Source organism: Microtus ochrogaster, chromosome 7 (genome assembly GCF_000317375.1).
Source record: "Microtus ochrogaster isolate Prairie Vole_2 chromosome 7, MicOch1.0, whole genome shotgun sequence".
In the NCBI taxonomy this organism is placed as follows: Eukaryota; Metazoa; Chordata; class Mammalia; order Rodentia; family Cricetidae; genus Microtus; species Microtus ochrogaster.
In genome coordinates, this window is record NC_022014.1 from 5,866,168 (window position 1) to 5,884,723 (window position 18,556).

Below are 18,556 nucleotides of genomic sequence, written 5' to 3' on the forward strand. Positions count from 1 at the left end.
TGAAGCCACTGACACACAGGTCTTGTCTCCACAGCCTTCCGATGACGAGAACAGTGACAACAGCAGTGAGTGTGTGGTGTGCCTGTCAGACCTGCGGGACACGCTGATCCTGCCCTGCCGCCACCTGTGCCTTTGCACTTCCTGTGCTGACACGCTGCGGTACCAGGCCAACAACTGCCCCATCTGCCGGCTGCGTGAGCATTACCCGGGGCCCTGTTGTGAAAGATGCAGGAGCCAGTCTGGGGACCACCACTCCCTATTGCACGAGAAATAGAAACTCCATTAGTTTTTCATGCAAGGCATGATGTTGATCCTTCTGTCTCCAGGACAGGGAAAGCTAGAAGACACAGAAGTGCTCCAAGGCAGATTTAGCTCTGAACAAAATCTATTGTTAAGGTTTCATAGGAACTATTTTTGAAAATCTTACAGTGAGTCGAAAGCAGAAAATTGTGTTGGGTGGTGGTCAGGTTGTCTGCCAACATTGTGGACTCTGAAGAAACTCACCCAGGCTCATGGCTAGTAAAGTATCAGAAATGGCTTCTTCATTCAGAAATGGTGGGGTTTTGGCTACTGCTCTCGATCCCATTGTCTGAAAGCAGCCCATTATAGTCATTGTCCCCTAAGAGTTGGGTGTGTGTCCATCTAATGTGTGAGTTTGCACTATGGCAGTTCCATTGGGTCACAGGACAGGTTGCATATACAGACAAAGACCTAGTCTGGGTTTCTCAGTGTCCAGGGGAGATCTAGCCTAGGTAGGACAGGGGACCATAGGTGGGACTGGCGTGGGCAGTTCATAGCTCTTTTCTCAAGGGAAGTAGACAGTGTTCCAGCCTAGATTTCTGCAGGTTTGGTGCCCACTTGTGACAAAGGAGAGGTCCTTTTCTTCCATAGGTGGTCCCCAGTGAATAGGGTGGTACCCAGTGAACAGGGTGGCTAGGACCTGCATCTTTCTGGAACAATCCTGTCAGCACTACCCCTTTGTGAACCTACCGTCCTGAATACACAGAGCTGTTTAGGGTGACCCTTTGTGAACCTACCGTCCTGAATGCACAGCTGCTTAGGGTGTCCCAAGGCCTCACTACAGGCCTCAGCCTGGGCGAATTTTCCCTGCTAGTGAAGCTGAGCACCTCTACCCAGTTTGCCGTGTCCTGGAGTAGTCTGGGAGTGTTGGTGGGATCCAGAGGTCAGACAGGGCTGGAGCTAGACTACATATAGAGAGCATGACTTCAGTTCCACCCCTCAATGCGCAGCCTTCCTCACCTAGCTACTGTGTATCCAAGTATGGATGGTTGTGGAGACATGAGGCTGTTGTAGGAACCCCAGATGAACAGGGCATACAGGCTGTGTGTGGGGCTTGTTTTTTTTTTTTTTGTTTGTTTGTTTTTTTGTTTTGTTTTTCAAGACAGGGTTTCTTTGTGTAGCTTTGGAGCCTGCCCTGGAACTTACTTTGTAGACCAAGCTGGCCTCGAACTCACAGAAATCTGCCTGCCTTTGCCTCCCTAGTGCTGGGATTAAAGGTGTGAGCTACCACTGCCCTGCTGGCTGTGTGTTTTTGTGTCCAGTGCTGGAAGCAGATGGGAAGCTGCAGAACAAACCATAAAAGTGATGGGTTATGGTCAGGATAGCCACTTTGTGTAAGGATGAGGTCGGAAGACTGGGAAGAAAAGGCCCTGGTGTAGGACCTAGAATGTACCAGAACTTATTGCAGGAACCAGGACCTGCCACTGGGCCTCTGAAATCTTCATGTGTGCCATGACTTCAAGTTGGGGTCCTCAAATAGGAGGTGGAGACGGAAGCTTCCCATCACAGACCCAGGTGTCACTGGCCTGTCCTTCAGAGAGAGTGGGAATCGTACTGAAAAATGTAGATGTGGCTAGAAGTGCCAGTGTCCTGTGCCTGCTGATTCCTCAGGGTGCAGGCTGACGGCATAGTTGATTTGATCCTGACTTGTGGCACATTTGTCACAGGTTCATGGCTTCACGTCTACTCATTGTGTCTTAGGAATGTAGCCTGGTTTCCTGCTGGACCACTCTTGTGGGTAGAACTGGCACTAGTTCTCTGTCCTAATTTGTCAGTTGTCTCTGTGATAGACATTGCACTTCCCTGCCCCTGTTCTGCCTTCTGAAGAACTCACAGGCAGGAGCCTGTAGTCAGGAGATCTCTGTGGTCCGTGAGTGGTGGCTACAGCCACTGTGACTTAAGCAGAGGTCCTTAAACAGCTGTTGATCTTTAGCTGCCCACCCTAGAAGCTGCCCAGGACTCCCATCTGCTAAGGATCCCCTCCGCCTCTGATTTGGAAACATGTTCCTTGTTCCTGGGCTCTGTGAGCGGCAGTGTCCACAGTCTAGACTGTCCACCCATGCCTCTGAAGACTCTGTCCTTGTTCAGATGTCTCTCTCTCTCTCTCTTTCCGCCACAGCATTCCGAGCTCTCCTGCAGATCCGGGCTGTTCGGAAGAAACCAGGGGCCCTGTCTCCCATCTCCTTCAGCCCTGTCTTGGCCCAGAGTGTGGACCATGATGAGCACTCTGTAAGTGCCTTTCCTCCTCCTTCAGCTTGCCTGCTAGGCAGGCATGGCTCCCACAGCAGCCTATGAGGTATTAATCAGGCTCTGCTGGGCAAGGGTGGGACCTCTGAGCTGAAAGTTTGCCAGCATTTCTACTGTTGCTTTAGGCGACGCTGTCTGGAGGGCACCTATATGTTACTGCCTGTGGGCTGGCTTCAGCCTCAGTCTGGAGGCTCTCTCCGTACACCCATTGTCTACGTAGATTTTGCTTCAGGCAGTCCAGAAAGGTCTTGTCAATTAAAGGATGGAAAGAGCAAGACATAAATGAAGAGATAAGACTTGGGCAGAAGTGCTCAGAGAGAGGGAGAGATGCCTAGAAATGGGTGGAAGTCTGCAGAAAGCTGCGGCAGTTAGAGAGCGAGGGAGAGCCCAGTCTTGGCCACGGCCTTCTTGGGTTCCCATGTTATCTGTTGCAGGGACCACAGACTTTTGAAGGTCTTGCCTCCACTTTAAGAGGAAAGAGCAATAAGCTCTGTGGCCTGACATCCAGGGGCATAGTCTTTGTTCCTGGAAGGCCTGCTTTATTTATTTACAATTAACAAGTCCCCAGATGCAATGTACTCTCACAGTGGACTTCTTATTTTTTTTTTTTTTTTTTTTTTTTTTTTCGAGAAAGGGATTCTATATGACTTTGGGGCCTGTGATTGAAGTAGCGCGGTATACCAGTCTGGTCTCGAACTCAGTGGATTTCTGAAAACTGGGCCAACATGTTTGATTTATCTTTCTGAGACAAGGTTTCTCTGTGTAGTGCTGAGTGTACTGGAACTTAACTCTGTAGACCAGGATGCCCTTGAACTGATGATTTGGCCTGTCTCTGGTTGCTGAGTGCTGGGATTAAAGGCGTGTACCACTGTAACTGCCTTATGTCAACATTTAAAAGCCTACAAGGGACCCATGAAATGCAGATTTTTGGCTTTTCTCTCAAAAACTGAGGTTGTGCTCAGACACTTGGACTCGAGGTGTAGAATCCCCACTCCGGTGGGTCGTCCCCTGCCTCACACAAGGGCTGCTGAGAGACCTGTGCCTTCTAGCGTACTAGGACACTCGCCAACCATGTGCTTGCTGGCTGCAGAAGAGACGGCCTGAGGTGGGAATGCCCAGTGAAAGCGGGGATCTGAGTGTCGCAGACACCCCACTCGTGCTCAGCAGTGCGGGGCTGCTTGTTGCTTTTGTCCTGGTGGTTGAGGGCCAGATAGGTCCCTTCCTGTTGGTCCTCTTATCCTGAGTGAGCCAGTTACTGGGTGGGTGTAATCTTGATTTGTAATTAGCCAGGAACTCTAATCTACCTGGGAACCACCTGCCTTTTGCAGGGTTCGAAGTACGTAAGTTGTTAGTGGGTTCTTGTTCTCTGCCACCTGCCCTGTGAAGTGCCCAAATGTGGTCTCCAGAGAATCTTCAGGGTAATGGCACCTTGGCCGGAGCCCCAGACCATGAACAGGCTGGGCTGAGGTTAGGCTCCTCTTTGAGTGGGCACACTACAGGGCTCCCAGGAACTGGGTATTGATGTGCAGGCAGCCTGCACAGGGCCTCATGCAGAATTCTTCTTGTGTTGAGTGTGGTCTTAAGGTCAACCATGGTTATAGAATTCCTGGGCGTGCATGGAGGGCAGTAAACCAGAGGCCCGCCTCGCCCCACCAGTCCCCATGCCATGTGGAGGTAGAAGTTGTAAAACATGTGATTTTTATTTTGACAGTGTCCCTTTAAAAAATCAAAGTCGCACCCTGCCTCCCTGGCCAGCAAGAAACCTAAAAGGGAAACAGTAAGTGTGTTTGGTCATATAGCTCTCTTTTTGCCCCAGACCCTGTTTTTGAAACCAACAAGTGTGGGAGGTCATTTTAACCCCAGCTACTCTGTTTAACACACTTTGTCAAATCCGCTCTCCTAGTCCCGGTGCCCCTGCCCAGGAAGGGAGTTTTGTGGACCAAGCAAAGCCGAAGGTCTGTTGGCGCAAAGCCAGTTCTTTGGTGTTGGTGCCAGGTGGTGGCCAACCTCAGGCACTGCCCTTCTCGCCAGCTTTGCTCGCCGTGGCTTCTGAGTGCCCTGTTTCCCTTTTTTTTCTTGCTGGCAGTGGAATGGATGTTGAAGGTGGAACTGGTATTCGCTGCTCCTTTTTGCACATGGCACCCCCCTGCATGCTTGTCCGTCTTGCACCCCTGGCTGGCTGTATCTTCAAGTTTGACTCTTCGGGCCAAGGACTCTGGTTTTCTGACATTTTCCCTGCACCCCCGGGATCAGACAGGGAGATCAAAAGTCAGGAAGCAGCCAGGCTGGACCTCTTCCTGGAGTTTTGCTGGCCTGGCAAGAGCCTGTTGAAAGCTAGTGTAACTATTGTAGCTGAGGGAAGGAGCTTGGCAAGCAGCTGTGTCTGTCCTTTGTGGAGGGTGTGAGGCTGGGGGCGATTGTTCATCTTTAAGTTGAAGGCATGTGGGAATAGGTGAGAGTTAGCCAGAGGACTAAGACCCACCACCAGTCTGGTGCACACCACGTTCCCTAGGGGTGCCACCCCATCCTGTTATCCACAGCGCCAAGGGCGGGCAGGCCAGAGCTTCCTGTAGGAAGCACTTAGGAGCCCTGCTCCTCTAACTTGGTTTGTGAGAGCCTATGGGAGCAATACAGCACAATCCTACAGCACTCCATGGCCTGACAGTTCTCTGGAAGCTGGGCACGTTCCTTCTCCCTTAACCCCTGTCAAATCCATCTATTCCTGATGCGGGGCTATGGTAGCCACACTCCTACTGACACCCTGCTTGGGGTCCCCGGAGGCCACATTCCCCTGGCCCAGGGCAGCACTGGCGATGCTCTCCTGCCTCTGGCATGGCTCTGCTCTGCCTGCTCCTGAGTTCTCTTGCTGTCATTAACCCCTCACACTTTGACTTCTGCAAGCTGGGAAGAGCAGCTGTGTAAGGGCTTGGCAATGACGGAGACAGTGGCTTTTGTGGGCCTTGCTGATCATCTGGGTATTGGGTGTGTGCTGAAGCTGGTGGCTGAGGGATTCCTCAACAGGATAGCTTCCACTTTGCAAGGTAGCTTTGGACAGGAATTGGGGCTTAAGTCCCTGGAAGGTGGCATGAGCAAGACACAGTCAGCAAAGCAGGTCTGGGGAGGAGAATGTTCCATTTCTGGGGCTTCATGGCTGTGGGCAAGAAGCCTGGCTGGGCCCTCCTCATTGACTTTGTCCCCACAGAATTCTGACAGTGTCCCACCTGGCTATGAGCCCATCTCCTTACTCGAGGCACTCAATGGTCTACGGGCTGTCTCCCCGGCTATCCCATCAGCTCCCCTCTATGAGGAAATCACCTACTCAGGCATCTCGGATGGTCTGTCCCAGGCCAGCTGTCCTCTCGCTGGACTCGATCGAATCATAGAAAGCGGCCTACAGAAGGGAAAACCACAGAGTAAATCTCCGGACAGGTGAGGCCAGTGCCCAGTCTGCCTTGGTGAGGTGTGTTATCACATTGAGTGAAAGGGTGTTTTATGCTGGCGGTGCGGCCGCTTATGTGTGCCTGTGAGAGAGACTGGTGAGGTTCATTGGTGGTTTTACAGAACTTCATGATGCATGATCACTGGGACTCAAAATGTCCAGCAACAGGTCAGACCCTTCTCTAGTTGATGACAGCCAGCAACACTGAGCAGAACAGTACATCAGGAACGGTGCTGGGCTGAGGCTCCTAGTGCCCCCAAGACAACCGCTAAGCCATCTCTCCAGCCCTCCCCCACTCCTCTTGCTGGACATGTCGGGTGGTAAGGAGCCCCCAGGCCTGCCTCTGCTTAGTCCTTATCATGCCACTGCTGGACAGAAAAGTAAAGCAAGGTTCAGGACTGACATCTAGGGAATGTCCAAGACCATTACATACATATATATGTGTGTGTGTGTGTGTGTGTGTGTGTGTATTTTATTTAGTTTGTTTATATAAGGCAGGGTTTCTCTGTGTATCCTTGGATGTCCTGGAACTAGCTCTGTAGCCTCTGCCTCCTGAGTGCTGAGATTAAAGGCACGTGTGTTGTAATAGGAGCGGCGGGGCTGCGTCCCCAGCACCCTGGCCGCCTGCTAGCTTATGCCCCGAAATAATTACACGGACACACAACACACAAACTGTATTCTTTTAAACACTGCTTGGCCCATTAACTCTAGCCCTTATAGGCTAATTCTCATATCCTGATCAACCCATCTCTAATAATCTGTGTAGCATCGGTCTTACCAGGAAAGATTCAGCATGTCTGACCTGGTGGCTTGCTTCGTTGCTCGTGTCTGCCTGGGAGAGGGGAGCATGGCCTCTCTCTGAGGTATCTGCCCCTGAGAGGAGAGCTGTTGAGTCTGAGCTCACTTCCTCTTCCTCCCAGCATTCTGTTCTATTTACTCCTCCCACCTATGTTTTAACCTATGAGGCCAAGCAATTTCTTTATTACTTAACCAAGGACCTTCCTCCATCACACGTGCCACTGTGCCTGGCAGTTTTATTATTTTTGGTTCTTCTGAGATACTCTCATGCAACCTAGACTGGCTGACCTAGAAGCCCTGATCCTCCTGCTTCTACCTCCTTAGTGCTGGGATTATAGGCATATGTCACCACTATATTTTTTTTTAAAAAAATTATTTATTGTGTATATAACATTCTGCTTCCGTGTGTGCCCACACACCAGAAGAGGGCACCAGATCTCATTACAGATGGCTGTGAGCCATCATATGGTTGCTGAGAATTGAACTCAGGACCTCTGGAAGAGTAGTCAGTGCTCTTAACCTCTGAGCCATCTCTCCAGCCCCTGAGCTATATTTCTTTTGCAAACTTGAATTCTTTTAATGACTGGATGATTTGGTGTTTGGAGTACAACTTTTTGTGCTTTTCTCTGACCAAGTTATTAATCTGTCAGAGTTGGGTTTTGTGTATCTGGTTGTTTCTGGAGTTTGTCCGAGGGCCGTGTGCATGCCAGCCCAGTGCTCTCTCTGCTGCAGAGCTGAGGGCCGTGTGCATGCCAGCCCAGTGCTCTCTCTGCTGCAGAGCTGAGGGCCGTGTGCATGCCAGCCCAGTGCTCTGCTGCAGAGCTGCACCTTCATCTTTGGCACCACAAGGGTCCTCTCTAGTAGCACGTTCCTCAGGCTGGCCAAGAGTCAGGCTTGCTCACTTGGAGACTAGCATGGGGTGGCCAGTCTGACTGTGCTGACTTCCTTAGGAGACAAGTAAAAGAAAGGTATGTGTTCTGAAGCTGCCCAGGCCCCTATACTATGAGTACATAGCAGAACAACTCCAGAGACATACAGTCCCTTCTGCCGTTTGCCTGGGCTCAATGTGTCCCTTCTAGTATCAGGCTGTTAGGCCTGTGCTGGTATCTGTAGGGGTGGGAGGTTGTTGGGCAGGTCCACTTCTCTGGTTGTTCAGGCCTGTGCTGAGTTCACCTCTCCTTGGGGAGCCTCTGTTGGTCAGGTCTGTGTTTTTGAATCTGTGCAGAGATGCCACCTCTCCCCAAAGACCTCTTTCACATGTCTCCAGGTATGCATATGCAAAGGCTGCTGGCCCAGTGTGGCTTTGGCAGGATTGTGTTCCTAATGTAGCCGTTCTACAGCACTACCTCCTTCCTCTCCAGCACCCTGCGGTCTCCATCATCCCCCATCCACGAGGAGGATGAGGAGAAGCTTTCAGAGGACTCGGATGCTCCTCTCCCACCGAGCGGTGTGGAATTTGCGCTGCGGGAGAGCAGCTCCCCTGAGGTGAGGCCCTGGCTGGTCCTCCAAGCACTGCCACAATGTACTGTCACAGCAGAGAAGTCAGTGTCCTTGACTCTGGTGCCCTGTGGAGGAGTCACTTTGAGGGCAAGACCACATGTGATGCCTAGCCCCAGTGACATCCTTGTATCCTGGGTGACAGCTGCCGCCCACTACCCTTAGCCTAGTCTCAGGAATTTGGCCCCTTTGGCCTGAGGATGTTTTCACAAGAGCTTTTCCTCTTTGTCTCCTAGAGTTTCGGAACAGAGGAGGTGGAAGAGCCGTCCCTAAAGCAAGGTAAAGTCCCAGGTCTGTCTTCACACCCTTGGTAAACTTTGGGTCCTGACTAGGGACAGTCTCCTGCCCCAGCTCTTGCCTTCAGAGACTTGAATGGTCAGTGTGCAGGGGTAAAGGGCATTGTGTCACTGGCCAGCACCTCGTGTGTGTTCAGGAAGGGCTGCCCAGATGTGCGAGTTATTTGCCCTGGTGTGTTTTGAAGTTGCCTTACTATCTCTTTTCCTGATGAATTGAGGACAGCTGGTATCTCCTTACCTTTCTATAGTGGAGGGCTTAATGGGTAGCCTAGGAGACTTGGCTTCCCCCACTCCTCTTTTTTTTTAATATTTATTTACTTATTGTGTATACAATATTCTGTCTTTGTGTATGTCTGAAGGCCAGAAGAGGGCACCAGACCTCATTACAGATGATTGTGAGCCACCATGTGGTTGCTGGGAATTGAACTCAGGACCTTTAGAAGAGCAGGCAATGCTCTTAACCACTGAGCCATTTCTCCAGCCCTCCCCCACTCCTCTTGCTGGACATGTCAGGTGGTAAGGAGCCCCCAGGCCTGCCTCTGCTTAGTCCTTATCATGCCACTGCTAGACAGAAAAGTAAAGCAAGGTTCAGGTCTGACATGTAGGAAATGTCCAAGACCACTTGACTAGGACATGGCTCAACTGACAGTGAGGTCCAGAGAATGGTGATGTCTTACTCCATCCGTGCAGCTGCTGTGTCGTACCCTGCTGAGAGGTTCCTGGGAGCGAGGGAAGTGGCCCTTGTGGAGCAATGTGCTGTGTCTTTAGCCCCTCTAGCCTGACCTTGTATTTCTGTCTTCTGTCTCAAGCAGGGAGGACCTCAGCTTCCCACCTAGTGCCTAGGCTCCTCCCATCCTCTGAGAGTTCTTTACCTAGGCAGAAGAGTCACCTATAGGAAGCAGGAATCAGGAATGCAGGCTCAAGCTGTTGAGGAATTGTGTGGGGCAAAAGTAGCCATGGTTCTCAGGGCTGCTTCAGAAGTCTGCCCTACAGCCCACCACCACTCAGGGTCATGAGGCCACTCCTGACTGCTCAGTTTCAAGGAAAAGCAAAAGACAACTACCACCTGGCCCCAGCCAGATTGTTTTTGAAATGAAAGAAAGAAATCTTCCCACCTCATGGTTGTGCTCCTCACTGTGGTTCTTGGAGTCCCTGCGGTCAGAGTGGACCACAGGGACCTGGCCCTGCCTGTGTAGCCTCATCTCTCTCCTCTACCTGCTGCAGGGAGCCGAGTGCCCTCTATTGATGATGTCCTGCAGGATGGCAGTCCCCAGCACCATGGTTGCAGCCAACCAGTCCCTCCTGCCGACATTTACCTACCAGGTAATGGCACCAAGTCTCGTATAGACATTTGGGCAGAGCCTACCTCTGTCTCTGAGGGTAGGGGAAGGAAAGGGGAGTCTCGAGTGAGACCTGTTGTGCCCCTTCAGAGTCCAGGGCATCTCTCTGACTCTAAGCTGTACTCTGCTAACCCCGCAGCAGGACTCAGGCCAGGCTTAGTCTGCCTTCTGCCCTCCTGCAGCCCTAGGGTTCTTTCCCACCCTGAACTTGGACTGAGGAAGGCAGGACAAGCTGTTGCCAAAATACTAAGTCCTTTCTCTGGCTGCTGCCCTTGGAGGCCCAGGGAGGCCAGTCTTGCTCTGATGAGGTTGCAGTCTGCCTTCCTCTGTGGCCCATGCCTGTGGCTTACTTAGGCCACTGCCCAGGTGTACAGTAGCTCATTCCAGCCAGGCCAGAGCACTGGACATGTAGAGTCTATTTGGTTGGGCCACAGGCAGTGGGCTAGGGACTTACTGTTCTTTTCTAAAGGTTCAGGCACAAGCTATCACTTAGTTCGTCCGCTGTCTGTTCTTTTAGGATGAAGTTCTCAGCTTTACACTTGGGGTTCACACTTGGGGCTCCAAATCTTGGTTATAAGTGGGTCTCTCAAACTTACAACTGCTTTGGTCCTGGGAATCCTGATAAACAGCTGTTCCACCTTCTGAGACTGGTTCTTAGAGCAGCCACGTAAGGAGATGGGCTACTCCACGTGTCAGGGAAACTCCTTTGCTCCCTGCTTGGCCCTGAGGTCAGTGTTGCTCACTTTTCCAGGGCCACGTGGTACTGGGTGATTGTGACACCCTTTGATGAAAAGGGCCTCTGTCTCCTGAATGTGACGTGACCCATAGAGACTGATTGGGAACATGGGTCGTGAGGTGTGGGAGAGTAGCTATGGGTCCTTACCGGAAGCATGTTTGGGAGCAGCATATCCTAAAGGGCACAATTGCAGTATGTTCCTTGGAAGGAAGCACCTAAGTACCCATCTTTATTGTAAACTTGGCTAAGCAGGAATTTGGGGGAGGTCCCTGGGTCTCTTGAGTTACCAGTATGAGCTTTGCTCCTGCAGGTGGACCTGAAAGCACAGAATACTTTATTCCCTCTGTGGCCTGCAGTACATCAGGACTGGTCACAGAGATAACTGTAGGCAAGGGTCTCAGGCCTCGTTTAAGTGTACCAAGTAGGAGGGAGGCAGTCAGCTGGAGAGGGTTCTGCACAGTGATTGCTTCCAGATCCTAGCTGCTCTCCAAGAACCACCCCTGTAGAGGCTTGCCCGTGACAGAAGGCCAGCTTGCTGTCCCTGCACATCTTGTTGACGCTACCATTGATGTGTTCAGCACTGGGGTGTGGGGAAGGAGTTTGTATGGTGGCTTTACACCTGCATGTTTTTCCTTACACAATGGCACCTACCGTCTGTTCTCCTGGCTCTTATCAGAGGGGGCTGCATATCTTCATCTTGGTGAAGAGCACACATGCAGCTGGTGTCTTCACTTCTGACACTGGCACCACCACCTCCTGGTGCAGCTGAAGTCACTGAATCCAGTTTCCCTGGAGATGGGAAAACGAGGCTGGGGAAAGTTCATAAAACAGTGAGAAAGTTAGCTGGGCGGTGGTGATGCATGCCTTTAACCCTAGCACTTGGGAGGCAGAGGTAGGAGTTCAAGGCCAAGCCTGGTCTATAGAGTGAGTTCCAGAACAGCTAGAGCTACATAGAGAAACCCTGTCTCAAAAAACAAAACAAATCGAGTGGTATTGACACACGCCTTTAATCCCAGCACTTGGGAGGCAGAGGCAGGTGGATCTATGTGAGTTTGAGGCCAGCCTGGTCTACAAGAGCTGGTTCCAGGCCAGGCTCTAAAACTACAGCGAAACCCTGTCTCGAGAAACCAGGAAAAAAAAAAACTGAAAAAGCAGGTGCCTCTGCCAGCTCCTCTCCATGACCCAGAGGCCTGACTCCATAGCCACAAGAGGACTATGCCTTCGCACACACACGTCTCTCTCTTGACTAGAAAGCTGTCCAGGATCTGTCCTCATTGTACTTACTACTTGGTTTCAGCAGGCCATGTGTGGGCAGTCTGTTTCTAGAAAGTTCCTGCCCCTGCCCCTAAAGTCCATGTCTTTCTGCTAACTGAGCTCCATCTGTCTCTCCCTCCTCTCTGCACAGCCCTGGGTCCCGAGTCCTGCTCTGTTGGTATAGAGGAGTAAGCTGGTACGTGACCTTTCCTCCACACTTCTGCTGGCTTGACTGGGTGTATCTGCAGAGAAGAGCCCAATCCCCTGCGAGGTCTTTCTGGATTCAGAGTCCAGAGCCCACTGATGGCTGCTGCACCTTTGTGTCTGAAAGGTGGCTCCTGGGGTCCTGGCTTTGGAACCAGAGGGTCTCCCGTTCAGACAGGTGCCCATCCAGGCTCTTTGAAAGTAATAATGTAGAGTCGTTTGAACAGTGACTCAACTCAGGCTTCTGGAGTTGCTGTCCATGGTAGGAGGAAGGAGTTGGAGGATCAGGAAGCCTAGGAATATGTGGAACAGCATCCTGGGGGCTGCATACAGTAGACTCACTGTGGTTTTTAAAAACAAAAATTTCATACTGGGGATTAAACCTAAGTAGGAAGTACTCTACTGCTGAGCTACATCCCCAGCCTTCTTTACAGGTCTCTGTCCTGGAGACAAGGTCTCACTAACTCCCTAGGCTGGCCTTAAACTAGGCCTTTAATAGTCATTCCTCCTGCCTCAGCTGTGGTTGTGGCTTTAAGCAGTAGTTTAAATTTGTACCAGCCATGGGAGACTCTAGATCACCTATTCCCATCAACGCTCCTGTCTATGGAACATGTGTCCTCCCAGGTCTGTTGTGTCCTGTGGAACTGGAGAGAAGGTTCAGTGTTTAAGAGCACTGACTGCTCTTCCAGAATACTCTGGTTCAATTCCCAGCACCCACATGGCAGCTCACAATCAACTATAACTCCAGTTCCAAGGGATTGGACACACTCTTCTGGCATCTGTGGGTACCAAGCATGCAACTTCTATTTAGAGTTACATGCAGGCAAAACACTCATACTATAAAATGGAAATAAAAGTAAGCATTAAAAAAATAATGCCAGCCGGGCGGTGGTGGCGCACGCCTTTAATCCCAGCACTCGGGAGGCAGAGACAGGCGGATCTCTGTGAGTTCGAGGCCAGCCTGGTCTACAAGAGGCCAGGACAGGAATCAAAAAGCTACGGAGAAACCCTGTCTCAAAAATAAAAAAAAAAAAAATAATGCCAGGTGTGATGGCACAAGCCTTTAATCCCAGCACTTGGGAGGCAGAGGCAGGCGGATCTGAGTTCGAAGGCAGCGAGGGCTACACAGAGAAACCCTGTCTCAAGACAAACCCCCTTGCTTCCTGTCCAGAGGGCTTTCTTTATGCCTCTCTTCACTTGTCACTGTGGCCTCTGTCCTCTCTCTGGCATCCAACTCTCTCGTGCCCTGCTGAGCTTTCCTGTCTTGAGACCATTGTTGCCCCTGAGAACCTGTCCATCTTGTCTCTGAAGCCTTCTGTAGTAACACACACACACACACACACACACACACACACACACACACACACACACACACACACACACACCACTCTTAGTCCTGTCAGATTGCTGGTTACAGAAACATCCCTGAAAACTAGGCCCAAAGGTGGGGACTCTTTCTTCTTAAGGTTCTTTTTGTTTGTTTGTTTTTCAAGACAGGGTTTATTTTTGGAACCTGTCCTGGAACTAGCTCTTGTAGACCAGGCTGGCCTCAAACTCAGATCCACCTTTCTCTGCCTCCCGAGTGCTGGGATTAAAGGCGTGCGCCAGCACTGCCAGGCCTTCCTAAGGTTCTTATAGAGAGGCTGGTAGCCTTTCATGTCAGGTTCCCCAGAAGAATGGCACCATGGCAGATTCACACAGTCTGTCTGGGAAGTGCCAGGTTGGTGTCCAGACTCTAGGCTGCAGCTAGGGAACCTGGCCTGGTGTGGTTTCTTTCGTTTTGTTTGGGTTCATTGTTTCTCAGAACATTCTTGTGCCCCTTGAGCTGTCGTTATAGCTTCTGTAGGAGGAAGGGACAGCTGTGTTGGAATTCAGGTTGGACTTCAGCAGTTAAACCTTAGGTCACAGCTGGGGACTGCACCATAAAAAAAAAAAAAAAAAAGAAAAGAGGGTAGGATTGGTTTGTCTGTGTCACCACTGCTTCTGCGGACACCGTTTCCCTGGGATAACACCACACAGCATCACAGAGTGGACCCCTGGAAGACAGACAGGCTCTGGGGCCTCTTCTGCTCCAGTGGAGCTGCTTGCTCAGGCAACCCAAGTACCACCTTGCTTTGTTCCCATCTGCTCACTTTCCCTTACTAGAGCTGCCTGAACCTAACCCAGCTGCAAAGCTCTCGGCCAGACTCTGCTGCTGAGGTCCAGGAATGGTAGTCCAGGGCAGGAGACCCAGGGCCCAGCAGCTCTACTGCCTGGTGTTGAAGGGAGCTCTGTCTCAGTGTAGGAGACAGATACAACTCCCTAGCCTTCTGTGAGGTCGCAACTATTCCTGCTAGATGGCATGTACCTGGGTTGCGAGGTAGAGGGCGCTAGGTGGTCCTGCCCCCACGAGGCTCTGGGTTGATGGGAACAGATGTGTGACCAACAGCCCATCATGACCCCTCCTTCCTCTGATCCCCCCTACAGGATGGTCCACCTCCATGGAGACGCCACACAGCCTTGGCACCACCAGCTCCCCCTGGCCTCTGCTGAGTGGCTCTAGTTCTGAGCCTGGAGCTACTGAGCTGACCCCACTCTGAGAGCCTGGCTCAGCTGGTAGCACAGAGCCCTCAGTATCCCCAAAATTGCCGGGAGGCTTCCCTGGAGCCCAATGAGACCCTGGCCTCTCCTGTCTGCACGCCTGATGTGGCCTCTGGGCTTTGAGGGGCCATAGTGAACCTTGATGAAATTGCACAGTGGACTGCTCTTCCACACACCCTCCTTTTCTATGGTCGATATATTTGTAAATGGTACAAGATGAAGGACAGCAGCTTCCTCTATGGGCCATAGGCCCTAGAGGGTCTTCCAACTGCCAAGGTTGGTGCTCTGAGCACTTAAACCAACAGAAGAGAATCTACCCAAGAAGTGAAGTTCGGAAAGGGTGGGCAACCCAGGTTACGGTTGATGAAGGAAATGGTGCCTGTCCCATGTGTATCCCCCAAGGCAGCCATGCTTCGCTGCTGCTTTCACCTGATGTGTGTCATGTTCTCTACTCCCTACTAGTGACCTCTGACAGCTGGGGCAGCTGGGGCAGACCTCAGTGGTCAGAGTGTGTTAACAAGACAGCCATTGCAGTGGTTGGTACCCAGGACCCCTTACAGGCCCCGCTTCACTCCCTCCCTCCCAGCCTCCAAGATGAAGATGTTCACACTTGCAGGGCAGCACTGCCCACCACCTGCTAGGGAAGAGCCTGAGCAGCTTCCATAGCAGACATCGGCAGTAACATGTCCTTTTGTGTTTCCCTTTGGTTAATTGTCTTAAGGCTCCTGTCCAAGAGCCTGCCTAGGAGCAGTGCCCCAGTGATACTTTGTTTCTAAGGTAAAGGGCCTATGGGTGGCCCTAGGACAGAAGTGCCTAGGCAGTGCGGCTGATCTGGTGGGCAGGTATGAAACTGCTCTGCCACTCACCCAGGTGACAACTTGTAGCAATGCTTGGAGCCCCCCTTTAGGCTCAGGGTTGCTTGAGCTCCGGCTCTGCCTCTGCCCCCTTCTAGCAGTGGCTGGCCTGGTCTCCAGTAAGCCTGTGAACAGAGCCTTGTCTGCATATCATCTGCCCTCTCCTGCTGAATGCACACATAATGCACACATGTCGGCATGTGCATGCCCACCCCCACCTGCCAACACCCTGGCCTCTGGCCTTGTACTGGTACCAGCACTTTGGAAGGTGGGGGGCAGACTTCAGACTCACATGTGCTATCATTTGATGGACCCTGATTGGCTAGTTTTGGGGTTGTTTTTACTGTATATTTATAGTAATAAAATCATGCAGCAATATTCTGCGTGTGCCTTTGTTCTGGCACAGCACCGTGGGCAGGTTTGGTCCTTGATGTGGTGGCAGGACACTTAGTGGCTTTTGGTAGCTCCTGACTGATTTTGGTACCACCTTCATTTGCTTGCATGAGAAGAGCAGTGAGTAGTACCCCGTCCAAATACAGGCAAAGGGTTTTTTTTGCTATTTGTTTTGTTTCCTCTGCCTGGAGTGAAACTGGACATGGTATTTAGCCCACCTCTCCTGAGCAATTTGGTGATCTTAGCCTCCAGGTACCAGACAGATTGGCCCAGTTCTTACACCCATCCCCGCACTTCTGATGTCCCGGAGGAGGGCAAAGGGAGTCTCTTAGATGCTTAAATCTTTAATGGCATGGTTTCACAGAACAACGGTGGAGCCACAAGCTCGGGGTCGAGGTACAAGGGGAAATCTGCACCCTCAGAGATGAAGTGGATATTAAGATTTGCAGCTGTCCCATCAGGGATGTCTGGGACTCTCTAGATGCTCAGTATATATATCTCACTTGGATGACCTGGCGTCTGCGCGGCGCATCTTGGGAATTATAGTTTCTGGTCTGTGGGTGCTGTCATCTGTGCACCTTGGAGGGTGGTAAACGCCACCATCTTGCCTGGGGCTCCAGTCTTCTGAGTTCTATCCCAGGCGCTCAGGATTGGTGGGGGCGGGCCAATGCACGTGGATGCGCGTGGATTGGGCCTGTGTGTCGTGGGCGGAGTCGCGCATGCTCATTTGGGCGGTGGGCCTGGAGCGTATCAAGATGTCGACCGCGACGGTTCCGGAGCTGAAGCAGATCAGTCGGGAGGAAGCAATGCGCTTGGGACCCGGCTGGAGCCACTCTTGCCATGCCATGTTGTATGCCGCCAACCCCGGGCAGCTCTTCGGTCGTATTCCCATGCGGTTTTCAGTGCTGGTGAGGAGCTGGGTGGGCGAGCGGGCAGACACAGGCTTGGGGCGCCCTGTGGACCCCGCGCCCTGATCTGGCTTACCTTGCAGATGCAGATGCGCTTCGACGGGCTGCTGGGCTTCCCCGGGGGTTTTGTGGACCGGCGCTTCTGGTCACTGGAGGATGGCTTGAACCGTGTGCTGGGCCTGGGCCTGGGCGGCCTGCGCCTTACCGAAGCTGACTACCTGAGCTCACACCTAACTGAGGGTCCACAACGCGTGGTGGCACATCTGTATGCACGGCAGCTGACACTGGAGCAGCTGCATGCTGTGGAGATTAGCGCTGTTCACTCGCGGGACCACGGTCTGGAGGTGGGACCACTGCCTGGGGCCCGCCCCCATTCCCACTCCTGAGGTTTGACTCTGGCACCACAGAAGGCAACGATGGGTAACAAGTGTCCCACAGGGTCCTCACCCTGGCCACGCTGGGTGGGAAGAGAGACTTGGGGCTGTTTACATTTGCCTTGCTGCCTGCCGTTGTCAATCCTGGGAGTGGGGCATGGGATCCCTGGAAAGAAGGGACGGTCAGGGTCTGCTTGGGAAATTGAGGACAGACCAAAAAGGCTAGGTGGTAGGGTTTGGGGTTGTCTCATGAGAGGTTATGTGAAAGCTTTTAGGGTTTGTGGTTACTCTGGCGGAAGGGGTTTAGAGTGAGACCAGGGATCATGAGTGCTGGCAGACAGGGTGGGGAGTGCATAGGCTCTTCTGTTCCAGCTGTGCCTGGCCAGACCCTGCCAGGGTCCTACTCCTGGAAGGAAAGCCCAGCCCCACCCATGCCCTCTGTCCCACAGGTGCTGGGCCTGGTACGTGTCCCACTGTACACCCAGAAGGATCGAGTAGGAGGCTTTCCTAACTTCCTGAGCAATGCCTTCGTCAGCACTGCCAAGTACCAGCTCCTATTTGCCCTTAAAGTACTCAACATGATGCCCTCGGAAAAGTTGGCCGAAGCCTTAGCCTCGGCCACAGAGAAACAGAAGAAGGCCCTAGAAAAGCTGCTCCCGGCCTCATCCTGAGGAGTTTCCTGTGTGGGTTCTTGCCCTCCCTCGGCTGTCTCTGCCCACAGGCCCTGGAATTCCCGAGAAGTGTGCCTTCTAGCGTGTTTGGCTTTTGCACCCCTTCTGACTGCAAGGGACAAGCAGGCAGCTGTTCATCTTTACTGTCCCAAGCAGTCCCTGGGACCTAACTACCCTCTCAGGTTTGTTCAGTGGGGTGGCCTGGGCCTGGCTTTTCAAGCTGAGGATGTTCTCACTCATTCCAAGGCTCAGACTGTCCTGTGAGTCTGTTCATGACAGGTGGAGGCCCAGCTAGAGCCCACTTTTCCGAGGCAACCACTTGGTTGGTACATGGCTCCTGGACTGGTCAGGGGTTTCATTCAGTGGAGGTGACCCATGTTAGACCACTCCTTTCCTTAGCCCAGAACCTGATCCAGCTTGCAATAGGCTGTTATTCATTTGGGTTGTTGTTGGGTTTTTCTGTTAGATTTTTCTTTCTTGGTGTGTAAACTGTGGGTTGCTTTCAGAGTGGCTGTGCCACACATGGCTTGGTTCCTCCTCCCCAGAAGGGCTCAGCTCTGTGGAACTGAGGAAACAAGACAATAAAGCCATTCCTCTGATGCTCACATTTGCTTCTGGGTGGCATGGCGACATCTTTCTTTGAGGTGTGTGGAGGTTGGGTTCAA

The 18,556-nt window shown here is 52.1% G+C and overlaps 2 protein-coding genes across 9 annotated transcripts in view; both read left to right on the top strand.

Annotated features, from left to right (window-relative positions):
• Positions 1-15,924, top strand: part of Mgrn1 (mahogunin ring finger 1) — a 54,890-nt gene extending 38,966 nt beyond the window's left edge. The window contains exons 10-18 of one of the 7 annotated variants that reach the window (XM_026780309.1): positions 35-194; positions 2,420-2,529; positions 4,259-4,324; positions 5,750-5,976; positions 8,146-8,269; positions 8,518-8,572; positions 9,802-9,900; positions 12,059-12,103; positions 14,578-15,923. In XM_026780309.1, the coding sequence (XP_026636110.1) occupies positions 35-194; positions 2,420-2,529; positions 4,259-4,324; positions 5,750-5,976; positions 8,146-8,269; positions 8,518-8,572; positions 9,802-9,900; positions 12,059-12,099 (882 nt within the window). In that variant the 3' untranslated portion in view covers positions 12,100-12,103; positions 14,578-15,923. Of the gene's footprint in view, positions 1-34; positions 195-2,419; positions 2,530-4,258; positions 4,325-5,749; positions 5,977-8,145; positions 8,270-8,517; positions 8,573-9,801; positions 9,901-12,058; positions 12,104-14,577 lie in introns of all 7 variants that reach the window. The other 6 variants (XM_013347334.2, XM_026780307.1, XM_005349256.2 and 3 more) reach the window with 6 other exon arrangements.
• An 86-nt stretch (positions 15,925-16,010) lies between these two features.
• Positions 16,011-18,496, top strand: Nudt16l1 (nudix hydrolase 16 like 1). Of its 2 annotated transcripts, none has more exons than XM_005349261.2 (3): positions 16,011-16,846; positions 16,930-17,190; positions 17,670-18,496. In XM_005349261.2, exons 1-3 carry the CDS (start codon positions 16,616-16,618, stop codon positions 17,889-17,891), a joined length of 714 nt encoding a protein of 237 aa, XP_005349318.1. In that variant the 5' UTR covers positions 16,011-16,615; the 3' UTR covers positions 17,892-18,496. The 2 variants fall into 2 exon arrangements, with proteins under 2 accessions (XP_005349318.1, XP_013202819.1); XM_013347365.2 differs by having other exon boundaries at positions 16,930-17,266; positions 17,670-17,741.
• The last annotated feature ends 60 nt before the right edge of the window (positions 18,497-18,556 follow it).

What these genes read in the sequence shown, in the direction of transcription:
- Nudt16l1 (XM_005349261.2), top strand. Translation starts at nt 16,616, where the DNA reads ATGCGCGTGGATTGGGCCTGTGTGTCGTGGGCGGAGTCGCGCATGCTC. An exon ending in CCATGCGGTTTTCAGTGCTG is followed by an intron (nt 16,847 to 16,929) that starts GTGAGGAGCTGG and finishes CTTACCTTGCAG; the next exon opens with ATGCAGATGCGCTTCGACGG. An exon ending in CGCGGGACCACGGTCTGGAG is followed by an intron (nt 17,191 to 17,669) that starts GTGGGACCACTG and finishes TCTGTCCCACAG; the next exon opens with GTGCTGGGCCTGGTACGTGT.